This window comes from Desarmillaria tabescens, assembly GCF_030435595.1.
Source record: "Desarmillaria tabescens strain CCBAS 213 chromosome Unknown EV420scaffold_89, whole genome shotgun sequence".
In the NCBI taxonomy this organism is placed as follows: Eukaryota; Fungi; Basidiomycota; class Agaricomycetes; order Agaricales; family Physalacriaceae; genus Desarmillaria; species Desarmillaria tabescens.
In genome coordinates this window covers 46,835-66,262 of record NW_026848388.1, presented here as the reverse complement: position 1 = coordinate 66,262, position 19,428 = coordinate 46,835, and the positions used below count along the sequence as shown (strand labels likewise).

At 47.9% G+C, this 19,428-nt stretch overlaps 6 protein-coding genes across 6 annotated transcripts; 2 read left to right on the top strand and 4 right to left on the bottom strand.

The window, feature by feature from the left end:
• Nucleotides 1-354: 354 nt before the first annotated feature.
• EV420DRAFT_1486430 (Alpha/Beta hydrolase protein) lies at nucleotides 355-1,617 on the bottom strand (the record flags this gene model as incomplete). Its single annotated transcript, XM_060470387.1, has 4 exons — nucleotides 355-1,013; nucleotides 1,067-1,177; nucleotides 1,242-1,502; nucleotides 1,557-1,617. The coding sequence occupies 4 exons, from the start codon at nucleotides 1,615-1,617 to the stop codon at nucleotides 355-357; spliced, it is 1,092 nt and encodes a 363-aa protein (XP_060323180.1).
• Nucleotides 1,618-2,116: 499 nt separating this feature from the next.
• EV420DRAFT_1753022 (uncharacterized protein) lies at nucleotides 2,117-2,911 on the top strand (the record flags this gene model as incomplete). Its single annotated transcript, XM_060480434.1, has 2 exons — nucleotides 2,117-2,423; nucleotides 2,565-2,911. The coding sequence occupies exons 1-2, from the start codon at nucleotides 2,189-2,191 to the stop codon at nucleotides 2,909-2,911; spliced, it is 582 nt and encodes a 193-aa protein (XP_060323179.1). The 5' UTR covers nucleotides 2,117-2,188.
• A 157-nt stretch (nucleotides 2,912-3,068) lies between these two features.
• Nucleotides 3,069-4,081, bottom strand: EV420DRAFT_1279704 (Alpha/Beta hydrolase protein; the record flags this gene model as incomplete). Its single annotated transcript, XM_060468156.1, has 3 exons — nucleotides 3,069-3,718; nucleotides 3,772-3,882; nucleotides 3,943-4,081. 3 exons carry the CDS (start codon nucleotides 4,079-4,081, stop codon nucleotides 3,069-3,071), a joined length of 900 nt encoding a protein of 299 aa, XP_060323178.1.
• Nucleotides 4,082-10,413: 6,332 nt separating this feature from the next.
• Nucleotides 10,414-10,725, top strand: EV420DRAFT_1236993 (uncharacterized protein; the record flags this gene model as incomplete). Its single annotated transcript, XM_060466594.1, has 1 exon — nucleotides 10,414-10,725. A coding segment is annotated over one exon (312 nt), but the record flags the coding sequence as incomplete, so codon positions are not given.
• Nucleotides 10,726-14,771: 4,046 nt separating this feature from the next.
• EV420DRAFT_1178244 (uncharacterized protein) lies at nucleotides 14,772-15,709 on the bottom strand. Its single transcript, XM_060466211.1, has 4 exons — nucleotides 15,630-15,709; nucleotides 15,237-15,575; nucleotides 15,021-15,186; nucleotides 14,772-14,962 (listed from the first exon to the last, which is right to left on the bottom strand). The coding sequence occupies exons 2-4, from the start codon at nucleotides 15,485-15,487 to the stop codon at nucleotides 14,840-14,842; spliced, it is 540 nt and encodes a 179-aa protein (XP_060323176.1). The 5' UTR covers nucleotides 15,488-15,575; nucleotides 15,630-15,709; the 3' UTR covers nucleotides 14,772-14,839.
• An 818-nt stretch (nucleotides 15,710-16,527) lies between these two features.
• Nucleotides 16,528-18,301, bottom strand: EV420DRAFT_1279725 (ankyrin repeat family protein; the record flags this gene model as incomplete). Its single annotated transcript, XM_060468157.1, has 4 exons — nucleotides 16,528-17,015; nucleotides 17,069-17,708; nucleotides 17,762-17,899; nucleotides 17,951-18,301. The coding sequence occupies 4 exons, from the start codon at nucleotides 18,299-18,301 to the stop codon at nucleotides 16,528-16,530; spliced, it is 1,617 nt and encodes a 538-aa protein (XP_060323175.1).
• Nucleotides 18,302-19,428: the final 1,127 nt, after the last annotated feature.

The following is a 19,428-nucleotide window of genomic DNA, read 5'->3' as shown; positions in this document are numbered from 1 at the left end:
CGTGGTTGTTGTTGTTGCTGTTCAAGATACCTGTTGACATCGCAGTAATAAATATATGAAGAAGTCTCTGTCTGTCAGAACATATCACGAGTTCATCAGTTGTTCATCCGGAATATACCCGTTCCTGCGCAACTTCAGAGTCGCGTGATGCAAGCGACCAATAGACCAGACAATCGAGGTATGGTATAATCCACTTGCTGAAACTCCAGAGCTAATAGACAAGGTGACTGATAAATCCTTTGACCCTCTCTCTGATCATACGGCATCTTCTTTGGCTTCTCGTGTCCTTTTGCCACGGACATGTCACATGTACATCCGCTACATTATATGTCATTGTCTATCATGATTTATCTATCAAACTTGTCGACGGGCAGCCTGGAAGGTATCCGCCAGCCACTCGACCATCAATGGTGTCAACACGCTTAACTTCTCTTCCTTCAGAATAAAGTCAAGTATCGGTGCAATATGCTCGCCGTCCTTCTCCACGACAAACTTAACATCCCGATGGAGCGGCTTCAGACGGTTCTCATAAAACCGTCGAGAACTCTCTTTCAAAAAATCCCATTCGCCCGCCATGATGAGGATCCGACCAACAAGCTCGTCTGACGGCTTGAACCACTCCTCGGGAGCCTCCAAACCATCTGCGTACGCGGTCTCACCCTCTGGAACATCCTTGAGAAACGTTCGACAAACTTCACGGTGGAATTCCGCCGGTAGGAAATCGCGCTCGTGTAGGGCTTCTAGCTGTGATGAGGACATTTCCAATGTCCTCTTGGCTCCCACCAAAGGAGAAAGAAGGATCAAACCACCGAGATGCGCCACGGTCTTTAGCGTTGGCTGGACGGAGGGAAGGGGGTAGAGAATGTGGGAGAGAAGCTGAAGTGCGAGGTTCCCTCCTGTGGAGTCGCCTCCGAGGATTATGTTTTCGGGACGAACACCCGCTGCTATGAGGTGGTTGAAGCCGTCGGTTGCTTCACGGAGCTGACTCGGGAAGACGAATTTGGGAAGGAGATCTGAGGTACCGGAGTCAACATGCGGGTGGATTTGTTAAGATAATTATGCGCACTGTATGCGACGATAGCGATACCGAGGTCGATGTCACGCTTCTTGAGCTCTAATTGTATGTATCGCAACCAAGAGAATGAATTCGGACCAACGCTGAGCATGTATCCGCCTCCTGTAAATTTTCAGTTATTACTTGCTCTTGGAAGCATGAGGTAAGACGAGAGTGAGTGACTCACCGTGGCACCACAACATCACTTTATCCACGCGTTTTGGTCCGACCCATAAGAGCTTAGCACCATCACACAGTTCTTCGACGTTGGCTTCTAGGCCAGTCGCCGTCGTCCAAGCAGTGTAGCTGGTGAGGGACTCTGGCATAGGTAGCGTTTTGCGATATCTCGCAAGGGTGGTCATGATCACCGAAGTGCAGATTTGCTTCCAGGTTTTGTTGCGTTCGCGTGTAAAAAATGAGTTGCAAAGACGCCATGGGAAATGTATTGCTGGATATAAGATATGTCAGCGAAATGTGAGGTCGGATCGATACGATTCCTTACCGAAGCTGCACACTGCGAGGAAAAGTGCTGCTATTTGGGAAAAGGTCAGTTGTTTCGCCATTGCTGAAACGCGTTTGAAAAACGACATAGAATCGTCGTTCAAGTCGTGCTTCAAGATACCTGTTGGCATGTAAAAAAAATTCTCTGCAGATTAAGTATATAAGGAGTCTTCATCTGTCAGAACATATTACGAGTTCGTTAGTCGTTCATCCGGATATATATATACCCGTCACCCATCTGGTAGGCGCAGCAGATTCGCCAGATGCAAGGGATCAACAACCAAGGCTCACTTAGTAAACACGGCATGTCCCCCTCCGCCTCCAGAGCTACTGGACAAGGTGACTGACAAATCCTTCGACTGTATCTCTAATCCTACGGCATATTCTTTGACTTCTCGTGTCCTTTTGCCACGGACGTGTCACGTGTACCACCCTTCTCGAAGCCATACTTACATCTCGCCTCAGAAATCGGAAGCTTGTTTAGCCGAGACCGGCCATGCTAAGCTAACATCCCATTTTGGTGTGCCGGAAGATGCCGCAGTTTATTCGCAGCCACTAGTTCACCACCTCCGTCTGCTCGATATTCATCAGTTTTCTCATTTCATTTGACGCTAACCGACAAACACTACACCTATGCCTCATCGTGTCCAAAGAGCCGATGAGAAGGCCTTATCTCTTCCTCGGATTCAGAAGAGTATGACTACGCAGCAGCCAACCTCCAACCTGCCGTTCAAGATATCCATTGGTCGTCGTCTCCTCCCCGAGCCATTTGTGACCGTCCCTCAGCTAAATGAATATCTGGAACTTTTACGCTGCTTTGCTGAACTCAAAGACGAAGTCGAGAATATGGCTGAAGCGGAGCAAACAAGTTATCTGGAATAGCATGAGCATCCATACTCCCCAGCTCGGTGAGATGATGAAGAGAGACTATTCATCCATCCTCAGTGAGGCACTCGACCGGGCCAGCCACAAGTCCGAAGGCTACGTTTTTCATCTCTCCATTTCCGAGACCGAGGTCGACGACGCGATAACGAATGTGATAATCAGGGCTCTCCGCAGTTCAATTTCCTTCCAATGCTGAGCGTCCTGGAGGTGACGATAAGTAAGCGACTCGATGAAGAGCTTGGTTTCGTGGATGACACCTCTGTGGCCATGACGAAAGTGCGCCGGGATGCGTTATCCGAGCGGACCCAATTATCGAAGGTGGTTGTAAAGGCAATTACTCCCGGTGCGAAGTTCAAGAGGCTGTCAGACGAGGGAATCCGGGTCTTGAAGGATTGCAAGGCAGGGGGTCTTGAGATTGAAATTAAGGCCATAGCGGCCAGTGGTGAAGGCGATAATATTAACTACGTGTAATGGACGGGAAAAGGGCAGGACATTTTATAATAATAGAATACGGCTAAATTGTGGCCAAGTTTATACAGCCTCGCAATTCTAAAGAACGATAGTGTTGACGTTGATTGCTTTGAGCCAATATCATATGTCATTGTCCATTATTTATTTATCAAACTTGTTAACGAGCAGCCTTGAAGGTATCCACCAGCCACTCGACCATCAATGGTGTCAACACGCTTAACTTCTCTTCCTTCAGAATAAAGTCAAGTATCGGTGCAATATGCTCGCCGTCCTTCTCCACCACAAACTCAACATCTCGATGGAACGGCTTCAGACGCTTCTCATAAAACCGTCGACAACTTTCTTTCGAATAATCCCATTCGCCCGCCATGATGAGGATCCGACCAACAAGCTCGTCTGACGGCTTGAACCACTCCTCGGGAGCCTCTAAACCATCTGCGTACGCGATCTCGCCCTCTGGAACGTCCTTGAGAAATGTTCGACAAACCTCGCGGTGGAATTCAGACGGTATGAAATCACGCTCGTATAGGGCTTCTAGCTGTGACGAGGGCACTTCCAAGGTCTTCTTAATTCCCACGAAAGGAGAAAGAAGGATCAAACCACCGATATGTGCCATGGTCTTTAACGTTGGCTGGGCGGAGGGTAGGGGGTAGAGAATGTGGGAGAGAAGCTGCAGCGCGAGGTTCCCTCCTGCGGAGTCACCTCCGAGGATTATGTTCTCGGGACGGACACCCGCTGCTACGAGGTGGTTGAAGCCATCGGTTGCTTCACGGAGCTGGCTCGGGAAGACGGCTTTGGGAAGAAGATCTGAGGTAGCGAGATTAACATGTGGGTGGATTTGTTAAGACAATTATACGCACTGTATGCGACGATAGCGATACCGAGGTCGATGTCACGCTTCTTGAGCTCTAATTGTATGTATCGGAGCCAAGAGAATGTTTCCGGACCAACGCCGATCGTGTACCCGCCTCCTGTAATTGTTCGATTATTACTTGCTCTTGGATGTATGAGGTAAGACGAGAGTGACTCACCGTGGCACCACAACATCACTTTATCCACGCGTTTTGGTCCGACCCATAAGAGCTTAGCACCATTACATAGCTCTTCGACGTTGGCTTCCAGACCAGTCGCTGCCGTCCAGGTGGTGTAGTTGGTGAGGGACTCTGGCATAGGTAGCGCTTTGCGATATCTCACAAGGGTGGTCATGATCACCGAAGTGCAGATTTGCTTCCAGGTCTTGTTACGTTCGCTTGTTAAAAATGAAGTGCAAAGACGCCATGAGAAATGTATTGCTGAATCCAAGAGATATCAGCGAAATTTGAGGTCGAATCGATACGATTACTTACCGAAGTGGCAAACTGCGAGGGCAAGTGTTGCTATTTGGGAAAAAGTCAGTTGTTTCGCCATTGCTGATAAACGTTTGAGCAGTCGTCGTCGTCGTCGTGGTTCAAGATACGTGTTGACATGTGAAAGGATTCTCTGCAGTGATAACTATGAAGTCTCCATCTGTCAGAACATATTACGAGTTCGTCAGTTGTTCAATTCACTTACTAAACATGGCATGTCCTCTCCGCCTCCAGAGCTACTGGACAAGGTGACTGACAAATCCACTGACCGTATCTCTGATCCTACGGCATGTTCTTTGGCTTCTCGTGTCCTTTTGCCACGGACGTGTCACGTGCACTCCCTTCTCGAGGCCATACATCTCGACTAGACTCGCAACCAGTTTCCATCTTCGGCTCACGTCACGAGATCAAGGGACATGAGCCTACGAAGGACTGGTCCGATACGTTACGAATTTGGCAGGACCTGCTAAAGGTGAGTGCGCACTTAGGATTTCGTCGTCGTATAATCATGAAAAAAAGTGTCAAAATTGATATAATGAAAAAATGATATTTTTCGATTTCAAGTCGATTGAGACCAACATGTTTTTCTGAAGAAAATGAAACAATTCTAAGTTTGACGACCTCAACATGGAAAAATCCCCCCCTTCCTCAATGCGGGGGTCTTCTTGGGTGCAGGATGAGAAGTTTGCACAGTACCGAGCTTTGCCAGATACCTGACAAGCACAGGCGGAATATCGAGAGGCAAACGACATCACTTATACCCCATTTTGGTGCACTCAACATGAAAGACTTAGAATTTTTTCATTTTCTTCAGAAAAACATGTTGGTCTCAATCGACTTGAAATCAAAAAATATCATTTTTTCATTATATCAATTTTGACACTTTTTTTCATGCTTATACGACGACGAAATCCTAAGTGCGCACTCATCTTTGGCAGGTCCTGCCAAATTCGTAACCAATTGGACCAGCCGCTTCGCCAAAGTGACAAGCGCAGCCACGTGGCGATGGATGGCTGGTCACGAGCCTACATCTCGACAACCTCGCCTCAGAAATCGGCTGATGTTTGTTTAGCCGAGACCATGCTGACCTCGGTTATGATTGCCAGTGAGAGAGGGATTTTCTGGGATTCTTAAGGAAACCGTTAGGGTGTCGCGCGAAACCTTATAGACGAGTCTTTGTCTGTCAGAAGATATTACGTTCAGGTTGTTCATCCAGAATGTATGTATCCTTTACAAATTCGGTAAAACGGACAAGGAAATAAAAAGAAGATCAATGGGAAGTGTGAACCGTAAAGTATAATAAACGCGCCTTCGTAACAAGAAGTCCAGACTACCTCTTTTCATCCGATCTTCGGTTGAGTCGCTGACTGATGTTTCTCCGGTGATGATAGGGCAGAGAACACGACAGGACCGTCCCGTCGCTCCCCTCTCCTGCTCTCATTTTTCCCCCCACGGCGACCTTCGTTCGCCTCCCTAAAAATAATGAAACACTATTTTCTCGTGATAGTGCGCTCCACTAGGTGGCTATGTATTGCAGCCCTTCACCGGATAGACACGCAACTGGGAGAGAAGCAAAAGTGTGTGCGGGCATCCCTTCAGACGGTACCAAATCCGCGAGTTCCTCTCCAGAAGGTAAGGCTGAACGATATGCAATGCTCTCATGGTACAATATCTCCCTGCGAGAAAGAGAGTGCATTGGGTCAGAGCGACACGGTCGAAGTCAGGAGTTAGAAGAAGGTACACGGAGGATGTTTAGGCAAAGATGTGGCGATCCATTCAAACGAGCCGAAATTGGAGAAGACTCAGGTGGAAACGTGTGGACACGCTGATGGAGGTAAGCACGCCGCCAGGTAGGGCGAGAGACACAAGCACGGTGTGTGATCGCTGCACTCTCGGAGGATGGACATTTCTCTTCGCCATTGTTCTGAGCGTATAATTTACCGGCTCCGTGTTATGAGCGGGCGTCGAAGGTGGGCTTGGGTAGCTTGAAAGACGAAGAAAAGATAAAGGTATCAACAATGAGAGGAGCCGTATCGGCTATTGATAATGTGCTGCCGCTGCAGAGGTATGGTCATCGAAAATGAAGGATCTGCTGCCCAATAAGTATGTAGATCGAGCAAGACTCCATCTCTAGCGTTGCTTTGCAGCAATGAGAACGGCCGTACCGTGCGACGCTTTTAATAGTGTCAGCGAATGGCGGTGGGAATTGTGATATCGCCCTTATCACGATAGCAGATGAAAGAGAATCCTCGTTTGACTGCCCAGTCCGTGTTGGAGTCGGGAGGAAGGGATGACTCGGGCGGTGCGCGTGAGGAAGTGAACGGGTACGTTGCGCAGGCGAGGAGAAGCCCCCCCGAAGCGAACTGCATGCTTGTTAATATGCGTTTGTAATTTGCTCTTCCTGCTTCAAGGAGAGGGTGGAGCCATGTTGATTAGCGGTCGACAGGATATGTAGGAGCTTTTTGGACTATCGATTCGAGGTGAGTAAAGCGTCACCAGAGTGATACGCAGGCGTACTTTGCTTCCTACTTTCCCTCGCCTATCGTGTCGCTGATTCTTCGACGTTCTTGTTCAAATCGCTAAATTGTACTGCATGAAATTCCGAGGAGTATGACAAGGTAACAAGCATACCTAATAGTATCAGTTATGATAGTTTTTGTGGAAGAAAGATGGCTAATCTGCCAACAGACAGGAAGATCACACGCGATCTATGACGCCTGCAATGGCAAACAACACATAGACTGAAACAAAGGGAAAGGAAGAAAAGGATTTCGCACCATTAGTCACCACCATGATCCTCTGCCCATGCATCCCCCAAGACTTTGCGCCATCATCCGCCCAGTAAAACAAGCACTCATCGATCAGCGCCATCTACCAAGAGGCCCCGTCAAAAGGACGGAACGGCATATCGCTGAGGTACTGGTCCGCCTCAAGGTGGAGAGCCAGATTCACGCCATCTGAAGATAATGGTAAGATGTAGCATCGATACTGGTAGTAGAGGGAAGGTAGTTGTTTTGTCTGTATCTGCTGTGATGGACGTCCGTAGTACTACTTAGCACGTCGGTGGCTGGATGTTTGTTGACATCTCAGCCAAGCTCAACCAAATAACGCGGCCTTCCTCCTACTTCCACGACCGTGACACCAAATTTCATTTCTGTCGGCTTTTTCGTGACCTCGTCTCCTGTACAATGTGGCCCTTACGCTATTCCAGAGTTCACTAGCGAAAATGATAGCTACGAGGTCTCGTACTTTGGGTCCGTTTGCGCTGCCCTTCAGGCCTGATTTTTAGTGCAGGAAATGTGATACACAGGACATCTTCGCAGATATCGGTGGCCTTGGATCCTTGTGTTATGCATGAAGATGGTCTAGGATATCCTCGTCAACGACAAAGCCTTGCTGTCGCCCCGAGTTTTCAGATCAAGCGTTTGCCGGACCCAAGATGATGCGCCAGGGCAAACACTTCTGGGAAAGCCCTAGATACGACGGATATGTGTTTATATTCTGGAACTCTGGCGTGACCTAGTTGATGCAGGACTTGCCATGATCTTGCCGATATGTATCCCTGTCATATTTGAATTGTTTTGGCCTTTCCTGATGAAGAGCATATATTCAGGTCATGACGAAGTGTAGCACATCCTTGCACAGAATCAGCGCTTTGGGGAATATCCATGAAGAACGGATTGGTTTGATTGGATCAACAATTGATTCGCATGTTGCAGGTGCGCTTTTGTCTTATTCTTTCTCTTATCTTACCCACATTCTGGCAGGTATCGATTCGCTTCTGTCACAGAGTTAGATGTCCATCATTAGCGACGCGTATTCAATATACTGTCCTAGGTAGGTTCCTTTGCGTTTTCTTGAAACCACTGAAAACAAATGTGGCTACATCAGTGCAAGTCGATAAAGCCGTCATTTCTATTTCACCAACTCTTGTTGGAAGGAAAAGACATAACAGAAGGTTTCCCCGGGGAGCGACTCCCTGCCCTCAATATGCGCGTATCCGAAGGCATACACCACTCAAATCGCAACATTGGGCAGTAGCACGAGAAGGATGAGGAGACTTGCACCGACAGACAGAAGTGGAACTTCACCGTTCTGTTAGTCTTGGCACTGGTGCGTATTTGTCGTTTTTTTGAAAGTTTACTGGCTTACCACAGGTATTTCTCATGATCAGCGGTATTCTGAGCACGCTCTTTGCTCGATTAACAAAGCTGCGAACCTCGGACAGAGAATCCAAGTCGAATTCGTAACTTTAACCACAGAAGCTCTCGTCTGTGAATGTTTAGACCGAAAAAAATTCGTTTATAACTCTGTCTATCATGACACTAATGCTAATACGATTCTCGCAGTCACTCCGATAAATTGTCAAGTTTACGTCACAGACATTGCGACGCTCTAGACATCTTGTTACCCCATTGTTCCATTAATCCCAAGCCTTAAGTGTTGTTGGTATGGGCGATCAATGTTTGATCACCAACAAATCGTTTGGGACGACTACCCGAGCTCCCGACTTCCGAAAGTCCCACGTTTTGTTCTTCACTTCGCACTTTTTTTGCTTTGCCGATGAATCAAGGTGTATTCTAAGAGTCTGATGCGATGACTAGCATGCCGAGTCCCTGCTAACAGCACGTTATATGTATGCCGTGAGTGTTTTCCATTTCAGCGTTTTTGATCTAACCTTTCCTGTCACCCAGTCTTCAGCAATCATGTATCCTTTCTTCGCGACTAATAGAGGACGAAGGAGATTGTCAGCCTATCCCGTCTGTATACTTTCACCAAGATGTCCTGGGAAACCTGATGGGCGCTTACAACAAAGGCACAGTTCGAACAGGACGGCGTCATCATGAAAGCTATCTGATCCTCCGATAGTTTGAGGTCATTCGAACACTAGACTATGGTCCGAGAATGCTCGGATGCCCGGTGACGGCCGCTGCTGTTTGTCGTCTTCTATACAGACATATGAGGAATTGGAACTTCCAGATTGATACGGCGACTTGCGCCTCATCGCTTTCGACAGTGCCTATCGTAGGCGCTTCACAACCCCCTGACGAACTATTTATTGATGACGCTGTTGTAGTGCTTGTATAGAATGAACAGGTGCCCTGCCCCGTGTTACTGTACCGCATTGCTATCAGTAATCGTCGTGATGACTCTTTCTGTATCCATTACTACCTACGGTAAAGATCTGAATGACTGAAAACGACACGATCACTGATAATATACCCAGGGTTGGTGAATCGGCATATGATTTACGGGCATAGCCCCGATTGTCAGGATCGTCCGTTGTTGGAAAGCTTGGGCATCAACAAAAGAAACTTGGTGTATCCCGCCAGGGCCATAGAATCTGGTGATGAGGCTTTTATGCATTGGTGTGTGGTATAGCTACGTATTCTCAAACCTAGATAGAAGCTAAGATGGTGTTACAGGTACCACGGCACATTAGGACTGTTCAAGGTACAAGCTCTCCGTCGTCAAGGGAACATCCCTACATTATTACATTACGCCAGGGGCGCGGTGCGCATCGAAGCGCCATCATCTCAACTGGGTCATACAAGGCTGTGTTGCGCCGGACACAAGCTGTGGAATGACGTCCTGTTAAGCATTGCTAATAGGCTATATCGGAACCGCCCTTTCAACATAGAGAAAGTGGCGGGGTATAAAAGAAGACCACGTTTCTCGATGAACGGCTCCACAATGCCCCGCCACATCTCTTCCAAGATGCCCACTACGAAGACAGTTCGTTTCGCGGATTCGCCCAATGACACGTACTCGTATGATTCGGACCAGGCGCCTTCACCAATCGCAACTCGGTCGTCTCAGAGGCTATTTGGAAACCCGTTGGTGAGCCAGGAGTTACCCAACATGTATTATCATTCTCGGTCGGTGAATGATACCCCGTCTCCCGAGTTTTATCAATCCCCATTACCATCTTTGCCGAGCTTCTCTTCGTTCCCAAATTCCATATCTTCTCCTTCCTCACAGTCGTTGTCGTCCTCATTCCACCCACCGCCAACGCCCGATGGTCTCCGGAACTCTGTCAGCCTCCCGTCAGTAGAGGAAGACTTTGAGCCAATCACCGTTGAACTACATGAATTCCTCCGCCCGCCTCACCTCGGCATCGACTTGTCAAAGGACATTTCGCCGTACATCCCTGAGCTCTCTGACGATCCTGCTACCTCTCCTCCCCTTCCCGGAGGCATGATTCTGGTTTCCAAATACCTCCCATGGCGGATTCATATTTCCCCCAGTTCGGTCAGCGATGTGGTTGTAGCGCTATATACCGCGCTACGCACAAGGGTGACGGAGGAGGAGCTGAAGGCTGTAGGAGGGATGGGCGTAATGAGGGCGTTTGCGAACCGGGTAGAAGGGATGGGGGATGAGGAGAGAAGGAAGGGTGTTAGGAGAGTTGACTTCTTGTTGGGGTATACTAGGTTCGTCGGGATCGAGGCTACGGATGAGCCAGGGGCATGGAAGGTTTGTTTGGCGCCATTGTCATAGCGCTTTTCTGGGTTTCTTTGTATTTTCTGGGCGTCTATTTAGGTCATTTTACGAATCTTTTGATGAAGGAATTATTTATTTGTTTGTTATTTATCTTGTTGTATGATTGTATATTGCTATTTATCGCATTCCGGGTGTAGGTTAGTAGTGCACCGTTAACTTCATTCGAGAATAGACTCGCTTTTCAGAACTCATGAGGTCTGATTCTGATTACGGGATACACCATGAGAGCTATCTACCGTAGAACTGCTATCTGATTCATTCGAGGTTCACGATGCGAAACATCTCGAACGGAAAGTGGTAGCCTGACAGTGGTACATCCACTGTTACGATCGAGGTGATGACAGAGCTCGACTTTCGACTTCGCCCAGAGTTTGACAGATGTACGACTTCTTGGTTATGAGGGCGGAAACCAACCCGTCTCTTCCGTTGCTTGCTTCCATGGCGTGTTCTGTTGAGGACACTACTCTTCCTCGAAAAGCAGGAATGCGCAAGTGGGCAGGTGAAGAACGAGAGCCTGGTGTATTTGGGAAGGAACGTGGTTCATGGTACACCATGCAAATGAAAGTAACGCTCGAGAACTGATTGGCGCTGTGGTCGGGATATTTACGTATTTAGCTGAGCATTCGACACTACACCCTACAACATGTATCAGCCGAGGTCTACCGACAAAGACGAAGGGCTACCTTTGGAAGAGCTGAAGCTGACGTGATTTCGTGTTTGAATCCTAGCTTGTCGAGAGTAGTATTGTTCGGCCGGTGAATCGGACGACCCTTAACTCGAGGAAAAGAAGGGTTAGGGTTGCATCTCCAAGCACCCGATTGGACGTCGGCGGTCCCAACATTGCTGGCATGCCTAAACACGCCTATTGCCGACGAGTTCTTGTTGTGCAGTTGCGATGCACTTCGTCCAGCGTGAGACAGGGAAAAGGTTTTTACGTGTCAGCTATGCAAGCATTGGTCTTCGTCCCCCGACCATCAGTCACCACAGTATAAAGCGGCCTGCTGCATCGCAGCCATCCCGAGGAGAGAGCATAACGACGGCCTAACACAGTAAGAGGAGTTTCATTATTTCAATCGCAGGACAATGTCGTTTTAATCGTGTCGTTTTAGGGCGTACTGAAGATTCTGGATACTCATTAGCTTGCCGCAAAAGAAGACTCAGACAAGAAGTACTTACGCAACACTCGTCTCGCCTCGGTATTGGACAGCATCAGATCCTGATATCCCAGTCCACATCCACCGACATTACATACGCGATGATGCTTTCGGTAGTTCGCCCTCGACCTTGTACATCATAAGAACGGGCATCTCAGAGCGCATCCGGAAGGCAACTCGAGCTCGCTACACAATCGCGGCCATTAGAACTCGAGTATTTCATAACAACGCCCACTATTCACTTTGCTCTACTACGACATGGCCGCAGTATTTCCCCATACGATTTCCTCTCACCGAGGGTTAGGACCACCATGTTTCATCTCCCTCTACCAATGGCGACTATTCGTCCAAACACAGGGGAATATGCGCGGCCGACCAATCGTAAAATACTACGACCGCGTTGCGCGTAGTCTCCCCACCGTAGTCGTTGATTTACTTGTCATTATCGTCCTACTGGTAGAGGTATCGAGGATCCAAAAGCTGAAGGCTCAGGTGACGCGCTGGGAAATGGCGGGGGATGACCACGAGGTACCATTGGGATCACCTAACGACGTGGCTATGTATGAGGATGATAATAAAGCGCTGCTAGGTGGTGTGGTGGACCGGCACTTGCTGAAGAGGTGCAGGCGGGGAGTAACGTTCAGGAGGACGATGCTTTGAAATTGAAGCTATCGGCTGAGAGAGAAAGAAACCGGCTTGCGGACATAGCATGCGCTATGGTACGGTGCTGTCATACCGGATAGACATGAGCGCTGATTTCACCACAGTACTTATTGGAAGTTGCATACCTGCATATCTACCGACTTCTTCATTATCGATATTCCGTCCCAAATGTCCACACTGGGCACTTGTTCTTGCACTAAAAACCTTGTCAGATACGTACATGCCCAAGAAAAATGCCTGACCTAAGTTGTTATTTCCCATGATTCTTGACATAGGTTCCCCGTAAGCCCAGTCCCATTTATTAGCCTTGGTCAAGGTTACCGCGCACATCGAATCCCGTATGGCGAGCATTTCACCGTGGCAAGTGATCTTATTGAATGATGAGATATTGTAAATATGTCGAAACGAGAAAGAATTGCTCACAGCCTACCAGTTGCGGCGGCGCTGCTATCTGTTCAATCAATCATTCAGCACCGTATCACAGTGGTATATTTTAGCAAGAGGTATGTGTTGTTTCATATGCTGCTGTAGGCGTAGACAGAGCGAAGCTGGAGAATAGGCAACAATGGTGGTGGTAGCAAAGAGCAAGGACTCACTGGCAAGCTTGAATTACTAGAATCGTGGGGAAACGAAGGATTTACCATTCAAGGCAAAGGAGAGAATAAAATGAGGGCCCTAGGGAAGAGACAGCGAGCATAAGTTAATGAAATACCGCAAGCTAAGTGGCAGAAAGAAAACTGGGGTTAGGGTTTGGGCGAGTTTCTTTGCAGGCCGGAATTAGCCGGGATACCTGAACTCCATCATACACATATATTCAATCGCATATCCATTGTCAGAGACCACTCGCACTTTTACCACCCTACATACACTATCTAGTTCAAGCTAAGCTTACAGGTTCACCTCAAATTAACTAGCTCGTCCGCGAGATTCAAAGTTTCTCTAAATCAGCCCTCTCGTGTGGGGATACGCGCCGTCGCCGTATTGTACGGTTTTCGGTAACCGTTATACGGACCGAAGCCGAAAGGACCACATTGACCATTTGTACGGCACGGTGTACGGCTGTTCCGTTACCGTCGAGAGCTCTTACAGACGGCCGTACAACGTCGTAATACGGCTTATTTTTTAATCTTGCTTTTGATTCAGCTAAGAGTCTTTTTAGGGTAAATTTATGACACAAAATAGTCATCATTCAATTCCGTGGCTTTACTAACTTCATTCTTTTAGCTGTCTTATCAAAATTTCGTACACATTCAAGACAATAAGTGTGACTTTCCTTTAGGTCTTGGGCATGTCTAGTCCTGCTCAACGCGGCATAGTTGATTACAAGACTAGGTTAAACTCAGATGTGTTGTACAGTTTTTGGCAGTCTTAAAGGCATCTGACTGATTTCTTTATGAGCAAATTAATTCCATACTCAGGTGCACGGTCGTCAACGACCGTAGACGGCCGTAAGGTACCCGTACCGATGCCGACAAGGCATTGAAACTGACCATACGGCACAGTATACGGATAGTTCCGTGACCGTCTGGGACAATGGCCTTATGGCCGTATACCGTATACGGTACGGTGCGCATCCCTACTCTCGTGTGGGTGCTTACTTCCTTCCATCTATCTTTAGTATTCCTCACGTCATGGCCAGATTACTGGGGGAAATTTTTAGGGAGAATATGTACAGTCAGACGCTCAAGCTGTTTTGCGAGTACCAACTCGGTTCATCCCACTCCTTCATATCATTAGAAGCTGTATTTTATTTCACCGACGTGGAATTTGCTCCACAATCCCCCTCTTTAGAGCTCGAACTCGTAGTACACCGCACACTGGAAGTTCAGCCCTTTCGAGCAGTCCAAGAGTGTGTGTTCAGTACGAGTCTGGGTTGCGACTCGTTTCTTAATCTTTTGTTCGCATCTAGTTCGTTTGTTTACTTCATGTTCATTTCATTGGTACATTTCCCTGTCTTATCCTCACCCCCGAATTTAAGCTTGACTCTGTGCTAGCATATATCTGCCTGGCTTATTTCAAGTTCATGTGACATTGTTAAGAAAGAAGTCGTCTCCCTTTCCCCAACAACAAACATAGCACATCTAGTGCACTAGCATTGCTCTCGAAATGCCCTATTTTTTGTCAAGTCTTGCATGCTATTCCAGATTATCTTCGTGTGTAATCTATCTATGCCCTTTCAGAAACAGTTGTTTACGACGCAAGGATTTCATAAACCGGTCAGCCTCCATGGTCAATAATAAATATTGGTATGTAGACAGGTAGTGTTACACGGCACGGTAGGGATCACGGAATTGTAGGGAAACTGTGGTTGACCTCGTTACCTCATTCATTCCATAATGGCGCAGAATATCCTCATGCCTAACCTCCCAGTCTTCTACAATACCGATCTGACTCAATAATCGTCATCCAGCCCAGTAATCGATCCAGGAATTTTAGAACCCTCACCTCCAATTCAACCCGAAACACATCGATCCTTTTTCGACAGGCTTGAGCCCCATGCCAGATATTCCACATATCAAGAAAATATTCCTTCCAGGAGTACCCGCCGAGAATTAATCGCCGTTGTACATTCAAGCGCACCCTTAACAATGCAAGGACCTCCCGCTCGAACCTGATCATCGGGTGAATGTCAGCGCCACAAAGCCAAGCTAGGATAGTTACTCATTAAGGTGGATACGTGAATTATTAGATAACGGGCTTTGCATTTCGAGTAGTGGGTAGATCGTCTTCAGTACTGATTTGAGCTCCACAAGACGTGCGGTCGGCATCAAGGGTGGCAACAAAGGCCATACGAGGATGCGGACCACAAGGGTGAGAAGAAGAAATACGGAGATTACTGTGCTCTGGTTGAGAATGGAGGCAAGAAACAAAAGGATTTGAATATCAAAATCTTCCAACTTGAAGCGAGCCATTGAAAATGGGAAGGGTTGTGTTCAACATCATTTCTCTTAAGTAGTACTTGCTCCGAGATACCTTGGGTAAGCTGCACCGCCCAAAGTTCTTAGAACATGGGCCTCAACGAGAGTCCGTTCGACGATAATATATACGACGCACCAGCTAATGAGAAGTCCAGCCAATCAGAGGCCAGAGAATGACGCTGGCATAGAAGTAATGACACATCAATGCTGTAAATGCGACCACTGACCAGCTCGCTTCGCACGTGGCTACACTATTTCACTTTTGCGAAGGTGAAATAGTGTAGCCACGTGCGAAGCGAGCTGGTCACGAGGCCCAGTAGCATTGAATCCAGGCTTGAAGTGCTGTTGATTCTCTCATGATATTAATATCGGTCGGCGAATGTGGTTTCGAAAGCAGGGCTGTTGAAAAGCTTTCATCCAATCGTAGCCTTTCGCAATTATGTGTAACAACACAGGGAAGATCTCGTGGGTTCAGTGGATCATCCTTCGTTCTAGGGCATAGAATTTCTGAACTCAGTGTTGCGGCCGTGGCTCTCAGAGAGTCTCAGGGATGGAAAGAGCGTACTCAGTTAAGCGCCACCCAGATACGCGGCTATCGCCTTAACTGGGTAGTTATAGCAAATAAAAGGTCAATGTTGACCGTCATAGTCACCCAATCTCAACGCCTAGAAGGCGTAAGAAAGGATGAAGCAAAAGAGGTCGTTGAAGAGAAATTGATCTTGATGATAATGATGCTGAAAACGCTTGTTAAGAGCATCAGAGCAAAGGAAGCGTGAAACTAAGCTGAATTGGAATACGATGATCAAATCTGCCATTCTCTCCGCAAAGGCATACACCGGCACCTGAGCATACAGGAACAGACAGCTAAGGCGCATAGTCAGTCTACCATGGAAACATTGACCTGAAAAGAAAACACCCACAACCATCACTCCTCTCATTAAATCTAGTCCACCAATCCCCAATCCGCACCAACCGAGGGCATACTTGTGCTAGCAATTACAATCGACACTACTATACAGGTTAAACATTGAGACCTAGTCCAAATAGAACGGACCCCAACACTTCCTCGGATCCAATCCTAGCATCACTCTCACCATCTCAAACTCTTCATCATTCACACACTCGGGAAGCCGAACAAAGCCCTCATCCCCACCAAACGTTTCATAGAACGTCCCGTCACCCAAGTTTGACTGCTCCTTTGCAATAGCTGTGACAGCATCCAGAGCATACTCCACCCTCCCACCTTTGGAAAAGTAAAACGAAGTACCCCACTCAAATACCGCGTCGCGTTCAATATCCTGGAGCTTCGGAATTTGAGAGTCGTTCTTTAGGATCTTATAGATGACCTCGAATATGGTCGTGAACCCCCTGTAGAAGGACTTGAACATGTTTCTTTGAAGCGCCGGTGGAAGATAAGCCGTCGTCCCGCATCCGATCATTTCTTCTGAGGCGTCAAGCGCTTCGCCACGCGTGAAGCTGCTTAGGTCCATCGGTAGAGTGTCCATATAGAAGGCAGCCTGAACTAGAGGTAGATATCAGTTTTCGATCAACTTGGAAAATATCCCTTGATCCTACCTTGCAAAGCAAATCGCATCCGAGGAGAGAGCCAGCCGCCGGAGCACTGTCCACATGTGCAGCCAAACGGAAGCTGACCATCACTATCTTCAGGAAGTTCCATCGCCGTCTTCAGTATGCGAACGATTTTGATGTCCTTTTCCGAATTACCCGGCCACGTGCCGAGCATGGCCTCGCAGAATTCGCGGGTTGATTGCATGCTATCCAGCACGCTCTCTAGGGGAGTGACTCCTTCGGCATTGTTGGTATTGTTCAGGTCTTCAGCGACGCCGAGTTCGATGAGCTTGTTGAGAGCGTGAACATTTTGTGCACGCGCAGCAACGAAAACGGGGAGAAAACCTCGGTCATCTGGTACGTGAATACTTGCAGGATCCTTGTCGTAGAAAGACTGAATGACCGTAGTGATATCGGGCATGTCTTTGTTGACGATAGCATAGTGGAGAGGATACTTCTTCCAGCGCTCCTCATTAATGACATCGAGTCCGCGGGCTATCAGTTCGTTGGAAGGGATAGAGGGGCTTTCTGGAAACTTGTCTTCCAAAGACTCGACGTCGTTCCCGGGTAGAATACGATGAGATGGGTGGTTTGGATTGGGAGAGTAGCCTAAGAAATTTGTACGTCCAATCCGGCGAAAGCCGTTCTGCAATATTATCAGCATATATGCTATGCGAAAGATGTAATTTGAAAACTTACTTTACGGAAAAAGGCAACCAGGATGTCATTCGAAGCATCTCTCGATACCGGCCAGGATATGACGATGTCTTCGTCTTGCACGTACTCAGACTCGAATAGCTTCTGAAGGACGAACGATCCAATTCCTTGTCGTCGATCCTGCACAAGTTCTCAGTGAATACCTATCAAAAGATCTTGAAAGTCTCTCACCTTGTGCACGGTAACATCGACCACATAAATAATCTTTCCAACATTGAGTTCCCTCCCCCAGCAGCGAGTACCACTCCGAAATCCCTCTGAGACAATGTGAGACTTGACCTTGCCGTACTTATCGAACAGAGCTACAGAGAACCGGTGCAGCTCATCACTTTCTTCGTCCAGAATTGAGTGAAAACCATCGCCACAGCGTCCTCGAGAGATGATGAACCCGTCCAGAGAAGCTATCCGACCGCCTGAGTTGCCAGGCTGCACGACCTCCATGCTGATGGTCTGCAGTACTTCAGGACACTCATCATGCGGATTCACCTCAAAGTCCACTACGAGTTCAGAAAGATTGACCATGGTGTAGAGAGGACAGAGAGTGAGATGGTTGTGGTCGAAAGCAAACGAGAAAGTCGTCCGTAAATGGACGTGAGGCGACATTTGAAATTCCCTGATTTGGTCATCACCACCTGAGACTTTTCATGGAGAGTATTGGGTTTGAGTCAGCGCAGCTGTACATCGACAACTTGAAATCTTGAATTGACAGATAAAATACATTTTTCCTCCATGAGATATTGCGTACGGTTCGCTGAACCCTGGCGACTCGGGGGGTTCAAAACGACATCTTGTCCTCCCTAGCGCACCGTTCTGAAGAGCATTTTGGGATGCTGAACAACAGCACATTTGTATATACAACTGCGAGGCATAGCATGTAGCAGAACTGCCCACCGATGACGGCTGACACGAACGAGCGGACATGATCCTTCGCAGAATTGCAGGCAGGAGCTTCTTGAAGGGCATATGTATGCGCTTCCGACCAAGCTTGATTCACAAGACCCTAACCCTGAGAAACGTAAGATAAGGTTGACATTCAACGTTAGGAGAGAAGATATACAAACCCCGTCCTTCCCCAGGCCTTCGCTACTCTCCCTCGAACCATGCTTCAGCGCCTCCCACTCCTTATCATTCCAGCCAACCAAATCTTCTGTTCGTCTGTAAGCCTTTTATTCCGTCATGGATAAGAGGAGAACTCACCACCACGCGAAGACGATGGTGGCGGAGATGACAACGCAGTGTGTGCCTAAATTGCATCTAACACTGGCAACCACGTCGATCGGAAGGGATCTCTCATTGTTCCTGTCTGTGAAGACGCACAGCTGTCACTGTTCGCTGCCCTGATGCGTTGCATACGAAGCCTACACAACAGCAGATCACGCGATCTCCTGCTACCTGTTCTTCTTCAACTCTGCTATCGTCATGTCCCCCTGCGATCTCAAACAGAAAGTGATACACCGGAAGTCGTACATTCACCGTTACGACCGAACGGTGGAGGGACGATGATGGTATTCGACCCGCCATAGCGCCTGGCGAGCGTCCGAGTTGTTGATTATAATGGTAGCATGAACGACACAACGACGAATCCGCCTCTTCCGTCAACGGCTGCTATGCATCCGCTGTCTCTACAGCTAAGAGGTGAGGCATCGGTT

Excerpts from the sequence above, each read along its gene's own strand:
- EV420DRAFT_1178244 (XM_060466211.1), bottom strand. The coding sequence starts at position 15,487 with ATGGCTCGCTTCAAGTTGGAAGATTTTGATATTCAAATCCTTTTGTTT. Across the intron at positions 15,187-15,236 it reads TCACGTATCCACCTTAATGA|GTTCGAGCGGGAGGTCCTTG; the intron begins GTAACTATCCTA and ends CCCGATGATCAG. Across the intron at positions 14,963-15,020 it reads TGTTTCGGGTTGAATTGGAG|ATCGGTATTGTAGAAGACTG; the intron begins GTGAGGGTTCTA and ends TTATTGAGTCAG.